At 40.9% G+C, this 9,635-nt stretch overlaps 1 protein-coding gene across 1 annotated transcript; it reads left to right on the top strand.

Annotated features, from left to right (window-relative positions):
* The first annotated feature begins 6,037 nt into the window (after positions 1–6,037).
* Positions 6,038–6,868, top strand: LOC149180788 (uncharacterized). The gene has a single exon (XM_089413987.1). It carries the CDS (start codon positions 6,038–6,040, stop codon positions 6,866–6,868), a length of 831 nt encoding a protein of 276 aa, XP_089270113.1.
* The last annotated feature ends 2,767 nt before the right edge of the window (positions 6,869–9,635 follow it).

Raw genomic sequence — 9,635 nt, 5'->3', positions numbered from 1 at the left:
TGAATCCGACGCATTTGTGATGCCTCTATTGTACTCAGTTTGACCATGCAACTGAAGATTGCCTAGTATTGCTAGATAAGATACGTGAAAAGGGGGCATAGCCTCCACAACCAACTCAGAACCTGAACATGATGAGGGATGAGCCTGGCGAAGAGGATCCCAAGGTAAATATTGTGCTGTGGAGTGGGATGATGACTGGGAAAGATAAGGGGAAGTAGCCTGAGGAAATTGAATGGTTCTGCAAAGCTCCTGAAAAGGAGGTCGAGTTTGATCTGAAGCGTGCACTGGAAACATTTATGGAAGAAAAGAAAAGATTCGCTGACGCATCTACCTCAAGAAGTCAGGATAAGCCAGCTGAAGAGATAGACCCTTCCATGCTTACTACTTTCTTGGAGACCTGTATGAAGCTGCTGCATGACAACAAGGCTATGAAAGGACTACAAGAACTAATAAATAAGTGTGCAGGGAAAGAAAATGATCCTAATGGATCACGAGTAGTAAGGAAGATTGGTAAGCATAAGACCACAACAGGGAGTGAGATGAGGCTCACTACGCAGATATGAGAGTATGAGATGGATCAAGTAATTCTGGATCTGGGGTCAGACGCAATTGTTCTGCCTAAACGGACATGGGAAAGGATGGGGAGACCTACGCTGCAGTGGTATCTAATTCAATTAGTAATGGAAAATCAACATAAAATCATCCTTGTGGGAAGATTGTAGGGAGTGACAATGGATATTAAGGGCATGAGTGCATTGGATGACTTCAAAGTGATAGAGATTGTGGATGATAGAAATCCGTACCCTGCACTCCTTCGGATCGATTAGGCCACTGACATGAATGGGGTAATCAATTTGAAGAAGCAGAAGATGATATTTGAGAAGAAATCACTCTGTATAGTAGTGCCCCTGGACCATGCAAAAGGACTGCGCTATACTAAACTGGTCCACGATTATGAAATAGGTGGTGATTTGGACCAGATTTATAAGATAATGATGCAAGATCAGGGTTGGCTGAATTCTATAGTAGATGGTTGCATTTCTTGGGACCGCAAAAGCTCTTGCACACCAGATTCAGACGAGGAGTTGGAGCACTAGAATAATCGACTACATGAAGCATCTATGCTTAGTTGTAATATGTTGACCAAGTCATTGCATTGTGTATGATCAGAGGTAAGAAATATGCCTTACTATGATGGTCTAACTAATGTCGTTAACTTTTTGGATGCATTCGAAAGGGAAGTGCCAGAGAAGCATCGCTTCCAGGCCTTGGATTGGGCACTATGCGCTACGCCTATGAGATGGTGGGGTACACACAAAGACAATTTTGATGATTGGTGCATGTACAAAAAAATGATGAGATTACAGTTTGGTCACCCACAAGTACGACTAATAGAGAAATATGATGGAAGGAATGACCCACGTGATCACCTGGCCAAATGGACTAAGGTTTATGGAGCAGAGCCTCAACTTGAATGGGTGCACCTGTTTTGTCATACTTTGGATGTAATATCAATGAACTGGTACTTGGAGACAGAGCTCTGCCATGGCACTGAAGAATGGGATGTTTTGCAACAGGGATTTTTGATGATGTTTAGCTTTGAGGATGGGTTTGAAAGTATTAACGAGGCATTCTAGGAAGTTAAGGCAGCAATCTTTAGAGTACCGCAGGATCCCTTGGACTTAATTCAACCAGATTGGACCACCTAGTTGAGCCACGCACTGGAGTGCTACAATGTGACTGTCGAAGAAGAGGACGAGGACCCGAGGAACATTAACATCCCAGAGACTGAAGGTCACCGCGAAGTTGAAGGACCACAAATTGAAAATCTAGATATCACCATGCCGCTAAAAACAAGACAAGTGAACATTGGGACAGAGGTGGAGCCGAAGTTTGCAAAGATTGGGGACTACTGGGATGACACAATAGTAGATAAGGTTGCTAAATTGCTCCGCGAATACCAGGACTTGTTCCCTACGAAGTTCTCATACCTAAAGGGGATAATAGGGGACCTGGGGGTTATGAAAATTATGTTGAAACTTTACGCGAAGCCGATCAAGCAGAGGCCTTACCGCCTTAATCCAAATAATAAAGAAAGGGTCCGCTTAAAGTTGGATAAAATGCTTGCCATAGGTATTATTGAACCAGTCAAAGAATATGATTGGGTAAGCCCAATAGTAGTTTAGGACAAGAAACAGAAGGATGAAATAAGGATATGAGTAGATCTTAAGAAGTTGAATGACGCATGCATACATGATCCCTTTCCAACTCCGTTCACTGACGAGGTGTTGGATAATGTAGGAGGACAGGAGGCATATTCATTCACAAATGGGTTCTGGAAGTACCATCAGATCAAGATCGCATCGAAGGATAGAGGTAAGACGACCTTCGCCATGGAGTGGGGGTGCTTCCAGTATACCGTAATGCCTTTTGGGTTGAAGAATGCACCGACGATGTTTTCACACGTGGTCATCATGGTGTTCAAGGTTTGTGAGAGGTCTTCGCTACAAGATCTTTGTGCCAGCTGAGTGACTCGAGGGACGAGTCACCAGATTTATGTTGGGGACCTGTAGGGAACAGTTCCCCTAGGGTCAATTTTCAAGTTAAAATACCAAGTTTTGTTGTTAAAGTCCCAGGTTTTGTATAAATAATATAAAGGCTCCACATTTTATGGTCGTGAAGCGTGAAGATGTAAAGAGTCATCAAGGGTTTCCACCCTTAGTTTATATAACTTGTGTCGGCTCTATGAGATCCACCCTTGGTTTGCGGATCATGGGATTGTATAAAAAGGGAAGTCTTAGAAGAGTCTAAGGTAGTTTTAGTTCAATTCAGATATGTTTTGAAGAGTCATTGATGTAATGTATCGGTGAGAGCTAAGAGCGAAGAGTCTTAGCGTAGGAGAGAGGCTCTACAGTTGTGTGTGCAGAGGCCTACGATAGAAGTCTACAACTGAGTGCGCGGACCCTTGTATCTATGTGCGCAGGGTAGTTAGAGTCTATAGAGGAGATCTAAACATCAATAAAGAGAATTATTCTAGAATTACCTGTGTATGAGTTATTTTACTTCTGTTATGAATGCATGTGATTATGTTATGTTCAATACCGAGTTTATGATCTAATGTTGTATTGATGTGCAAATCTATGTGTTTTATTTTGTTATATGAATGCAAGTAGGAATATCTGTTTACGTGAAGATAATCATAATACATGTTGAAGTTATCCACTACTTAAGTTAATTTGGATAAATACAGCAGTAAGAGTAATTACAGAGGCGCGTAAGTGTTTGAATCACCTGATTAGGGTAGGCAAAAGATAGTCATAGACCTTTGCAGAGGTCTAGAGGATGACTAAGGGAAGTATATCGATAAACCTGAAAACGCTTATTGATCCGCGCGAAGAAAGGGTTAGGTATAAAGCAACATCACTGCCATCTCAAGGTGTGGAAACTTGGTTCCTATATCCCCTCATATTGCTTCGAGTGAGACTTCAGTCCGCACTCTGTGGATTGATGCTAAAAGGGCCAGTAGTGTATGGATTTTCTTGGCTAATTAACATTGAACCTGGGTTAGCGCCCATCAAGCCAATAAAAATATTTTGGAGTAGAGAATGTAGAAGAATTTAACCTTGGGGACAAGGGGGAGAATCAAATGAATGTGATGGAAGAAAAAGCTCAACCTGACATCGTAAAGTACAAAGATGGTGAAGGATGCTTTTGGAATATCCAACAATGAAGTGGGTTGTTAAGTGTTTGTGGGAATATAGCTAGATGTCTTGATACAAGGTATAGGCTTCAACTTCATTCTTTGATATGATTCCTAAATGTTAAGAATAAGAAAATTCTATATTTCTTCAAGTCATCTAGACCCTTCTTATAACATAAATATCGCTTTTATAAAAATAAATAAAAAAGCCAAATGATAAATTTGTTTTGAAAAATTAAATAAACAGTTAAGACATTAAAAGAATATTCATATAAATATTATAGGGAGATTTCGATAATTGGAGCTCGGCACTGAGAAAGGCGATGGGAAACTAGGGTTAGGGTTTGGGATCAAGCGACCCCAGGTGGACCTGCTCCTGGTCAAGGTGCAGGGGATCCCGTACCCACCTGCAGAATCACACACCAATACAACATCAGTTTAAATAAGGGCAGAAGGCGCTGAGATCAGGCTAGACTGTGAGGAAAATGAATGAAGCGAGCGGGGGGGGAGAGATCCCCTCCTACAAGGAGATCACAGCAGGGGAGTCAAGTCGAATCGGTGCAAATGGCGGATCTGGGAATCGAAGCAAGGACGCACCGGTGATGGGAGCGGTATGGCAAGCCAGGACGGGGAACAAATGTCTACCGAGGGCAACAAAAAAACCCAGGTTCGTAGTTCCAAATAATAAATTAGAGGAGTACAGAGGATATATGAAAGACCATGCACTTATTTGCAAGTTTGTAGGAACATGGCCGTCTGAGAAAGATTTGATGAAATGGATACAACAGAAGTGGAAACCCAAAGGGCATATAGATCTTAAACTGGGGGCAAAAGGTTTTTTCACAGTAATATTTGCAAATCTGGAGGATAAGGAGAGGATATTTGAATAAGGTCCATACTTCTTCAACAACAAAAGACTATTCATGAGGCAATGGGAAGAATGTTATAATCCGGAAAAAGAAAAAATGTTAGCAGCACCAGTTTGGGTCAGACTATTTGGGCTCCCACTATAATTCTGGGATCCAGAGATTTTATAAGGAATTGGGAACTTAATCGGGACCTTTGTGAAGGTAGCAGAAACCACCAAGAGAGGCAGATATACATCATATGCTAGGATATGCGTCTACATGAATATCACGAAACCACTGCTGGATAATATTGAGATAGAATATCACGATGAAGTCTGGAAACAGCCAATCGATTATGAACACATTCCTTTCAGGTGCTAACAGTGCCATGAGTATGGCCATTTGTTTAAAAACTGCCTGATGAGTGAATTCAACACACTAATAAGTCAAGGGGATGAAAAGAGAAGCACGGAGCAGGAGAGAAAGACGTACAAAGGAAACATGGGAGGGTTTACAGAAGTACAGAGAAGAAGAAGACCCCAAAAAGGAAAAACCAAACTAAACCCCTCTTATCCAGAAGGCAATCAAAAAATCCAGAACCAGTTTGAGGTCCTACGAGAATTAGAAATGGAAGCAGAAGGTGAAGAAGAGGAAGATGAAATAGGAGAGATCCAAAAAGAAAATAAAAAGGAAAATAAGGAACCAAATAAGATGGAATTGGAAAAAGAGGGAGAGAAGGGAGATCGGGCTCAAGAACAGATCCAAATGGAAATAGATACTTGGCAGGAACAAGAAGGAGAGGAGGAACGGGTCATGACGAAACTTCTACAAGAATGGAAGCGTTTGGATGAACGGTTCATACCAGATGACCAGAAACAACTCTATAAAGATATGTTCCAAAGATACAAAGAAAAATGAGGGATATGGATAGCGAAGCAACCAGAGCAACTTGGAACACAAGGAGATCAGAATACAGAAATAGGAATCACAGGGAAGGGTGGAAGGAAAAGAGGAAGGAGACCTATGAACGAGACCATCCAGATGGTAGGAGATTGTTGGTGAATTTAGGAAAATTTGTACCATTGTCGGAGGTTTTCTAACAACCCCTCAAACTATTGAAATGATTATTACAACCTGGAATATTAGAGGGCTGAATTGTAAGGGAAAACAAAGATATCTGAAAGAGAGACTCAAAAGAGATAAACCAAATATAATACTAATTCAAGAAAAAAAATTACGAGAAAGAAAACTAAAAGAAGTGATGAGCAATTTTAAGCCACATTATGAGATCATTGGTCAAGATGCGGCAGGCAGTGCGAGAGGAGTAGCAATCCTCTGGAACCCAGAGGAAGTCCAATTTGAAGACTGGACCAGCATACCACACATACTCTCAGGAAGATTCATAATTCTATGTTCTCAAGGATGGATCCTCTTATATAATGTATATGGACCCCATATACAGAGCGACCATAGGGTTTTCCTTCAGAACATGGCAGCAATGCGATCCTTGTATCCAACTTCGCCTTGGATAGTGGGAGGAGATTTCAATATGCTAAAATCAATAAATGAAAAAAAGGGTGGGCTCAGAAGAATAGAGGTAGACATGGAAGCCTTCGGAGATTGGATAGCAGAACAAAGGCTTGTAGACATACAGACAAAAAACAGGATCTATACATGGAATAACAGAAGGGGAGGTAGACACCAGATCGCTTCCAGACTAGATAGATTTCTAATGTCGGAACAAATCATAAATTGGGACATTTTCATTGAAGTTGTGATTCTTCCTGGGATGGGATCGGACCATTGGCCGATTAAAGCAGAACTGGACATTAAAGCAAGCCCTAAGAGAAAGCCCTTTAGGTTCGAAGCCTTCTGGCTCAGGGATAAAAATTTCATGAAGAAAGTAGAAGATTGGTGGAAACAAAGTAGTCAGAAAGGAAGAAACAGAATGCAGACATTTCAGATGAAACTAAAAGAACTGAAAGGAAACATCAAGAAATGGAATAAGGAGGAATTTGGACATATACTCAAAGATCAGCAGCTTCTAGAGCAGAAGATGAAGCAAATCCAACAAGAAATAATTAATACAGGTAGAAGTGAGGACCTGGCCAGAGAGGAAGGGATCCTGATAGGACAATTGGAAGAGAGACGAAAACAAGAAGAGATCTTGTGGAGGCAAAAATCTAGGGTAAATTGGTTAAGAGAAGGGGAACGGAATACAAAGTTCTTCCACCAAGCAATGATTCAAAGAAGGCAAAGAAATAGAATCTTTTCTATTAAAGATGAAGCAGGACAAGAGTTACACAGCATGAGGAAATAGAACAAGTCTTGGTGAAGCATTTCAAGGATCTCCTCACGGAACCTAATGTAGACCGTGGAGAAGCTATTGAAAGAATATGTAAAGAGATTCCGAGTAGGATCACTAGAGAACAAAACCTAGCCCTGATGAGGGAAGCTACTTTGGAGGAAGTAGAGGAGGTAGTAAAAGGGATGAAAAAGAATAAAGCCTGAGGCCCTGATGGATTCACGGCGGAATTCTATCAAGCAGGATGGCACTTCTTGGGCCAAGACATATTGGATGTTGTGGAAGAATCAAGAATGAACCAGAAGTTAAGTACAAGCCTAAACTCAACCCTCTTATCTTTGATTCCTAAAGAAACTAAGTCTGAAGTCCCCCAGGGCTTTAGACCCATTGCCCTATGTAATTTCATATATAAGATAATAGCTACCTTAATGGCTAAAAGACTCAATCCTATCTTATCTATCATTATTTCCTCGGAACAAACAGGCTTCATTGAAGGTTGGAAAATCCTTGATGGACTCGTGGTCTCCCAAGAAGTAGTGCACTCTTTGAAAGTTAAAAAGGAATCAGGTATGATGATTAAACTTGACCTCTCAAAATCTTACGACCATCTGGATTGGAAGCATTTGAAAGAAGTTTTAAGGGCTTTTGGCTTTTGCAATAGATAGATTGAATGGATTTATACCATGATCTCCTCAACCAATTTCTCCATCCTTGTGAATGGAACCCCCTCCCAGCCTTTTAAAGCATTTAGAGGACTCCGACACGGGGATCCTTTGTCACCTTTCTTGTTCATCATAGCTGTAGAAGGCCTAGGTAGGTACATCAAAAAAGAAGTACGAGAAAGAAATCTCAAGCGAATACAAATATGGGGTAACAACCTTCCTATTACTCATCAACAATTTGTAGACGAAATTATGTTGTTTTGTAATGTGTCCCTCAGAGAAGCCCGTAGAATCAAAGCAATTTTAGACCTTTTTATGATAGCTTCAGGTACGCAAATCAACAATGACAAGTCCTGCACTTATTTTTTCAACACTGCTGGAAATATCAAAAAAATTTTAACAAGAACTCTAGGATTTCGATCAGGAGAACTCCCAACAAGATATCTAGGAACGTAGTTAGCCCTGAATCCCCTAAGGATGTCAAATTGGCAACAAACCATTGAGAAAATTGCTAGGAAACTAGTTAACTGGTCTCTCAGAACTTTGAACTTTGCGAGCAGAGCTATTTTACTTAAGGCAGTCCTTCAATTGATTCCAATATATCAACTATCGGCAATGGCTGCCCCTAAAGGAGCGTGTACAAAGATGGCAGAAATCTTCAAAAAATTTATATGGGGAGGTCCGAAGGATCAAAGAAAATAGTCTTTAGTATCATGGAAGGATTTAGTGAAAAGCAAGACTAAGGGAGGATTAGGACTTAGAGATCCCTATATCCTGAATCAAGCAATGGGTGCTAAGTTGTGGTGGCACTCGATGAATGGAGGAAATGATCTATGGAAAAGAATATGGACAAAAAATATAATATGCCTACAAAACCAGAGGAAATATTAAGAATAAGGGATACACCAAAAGGGTCGACAATATGGAATCTATCCAGTCTAAACAAAGAAATAATAACTAGGCATGCTTTCTGGGAAATCAGGGATGACAGCTCAGCCGGGTTTTGGGAGGAGGCCTGGCAGCAAAGAGAAAGACTGAATGGACTGCAAGCCCTATCGGATATATGCCAAAAATTAGATGAGAGTGGAATGAATTTGGTAAGGGACTTCTGGAAAATGGGGAGCCAAGATGAAGTATGGAGAATCTGGAAGAATATGGAAGAATGGATGGATCAAGTCGATGGAGAACAAAGGGAGTCATACCAAAAGGAAATGCAGACAAGGAGAATACCTATAAGATCTAGACCGGACATTCTGAGATGGGGACACACAATAAAAGGAAATTTTTCAATTAAAGAAGCTTATCATCTTTTAATTCCCAGAGAACCAGAGGATACGACAGTCAATTGGAAACAAATATGGAATAGCAATTGGTGGCCGAAAGTGGCACACTTCCTATGGTTGGTAAGCAAAGGTCGTATCCTGACCTAGGACCAACTCCAAAAGAGAGGCATACATGGTCCCCCCAGATGTATTCTCTGCAAACAAGAACAGGAAACACAAGAACACCTCCTAAACTCATGTAAAGAAACTCAGCAATAGTGGGAAGAGGTCAAGATGCTCTTTGGAAAAACCCACAGAGATCAACAGAGCATTAAAAACACTATTAAAATCTGGGGAGGAGGAAATTTTACGAGCCCGATGGTAAGACGAGTTTGGAGCCTAGCAGTAGGGATGAATATGTGGGTGATGTGGAAAGAAAAAAATAGAAGAATTTTCCAAAACATAGAAATGACAAAAGACCAAATATGGGGAGAAACCTTGAGCCATATTCATGATACTATACTTGCGGATACTTGGAATGGAGAAGACTGGGAAATGACGCCAGAAGAAGATCAAATTTTAAGGAAGCTAAACCTGCATCAAGGGATGGTGGCCCCACAGATGTGGAAAGAACCTAGGACAGGATATAATGGCACCACGCACTTCTCCCACCCCATGGCTAGATTCATAAAGTTAAATGTCGATGGAGCCTCTAAAGGAAATCCAGGCCCAGCAGGGATTGGAGGTCTTTTTAGGGACAATCAAGGAAGAACAAAATGGATTTACTCAGACAATGGTGGCATTATGAGTAATAATGAAGCTGAATTGATGGCAGTATGTCAAGGATTAAAGATAGCA

Source organism: Pinus tabuliformis, chromosome 3_2, assembly GCF_031772625.1.
Source record: "Pinus tabuliformis cultivar Carrire ecotype Pingquan chromosome 3_2, CPIR1, whole genome shotgun sequence".
Lineage (NCBI taxonomy): Eukaryota > Viridiplantae > Streptophyta > Pinopsida > Pinales > Pinaceae > Pinus > Pinus tabuliformis.
This window is presented reverse-complemented; position numbering and strand designations above follow the sequence as displayed.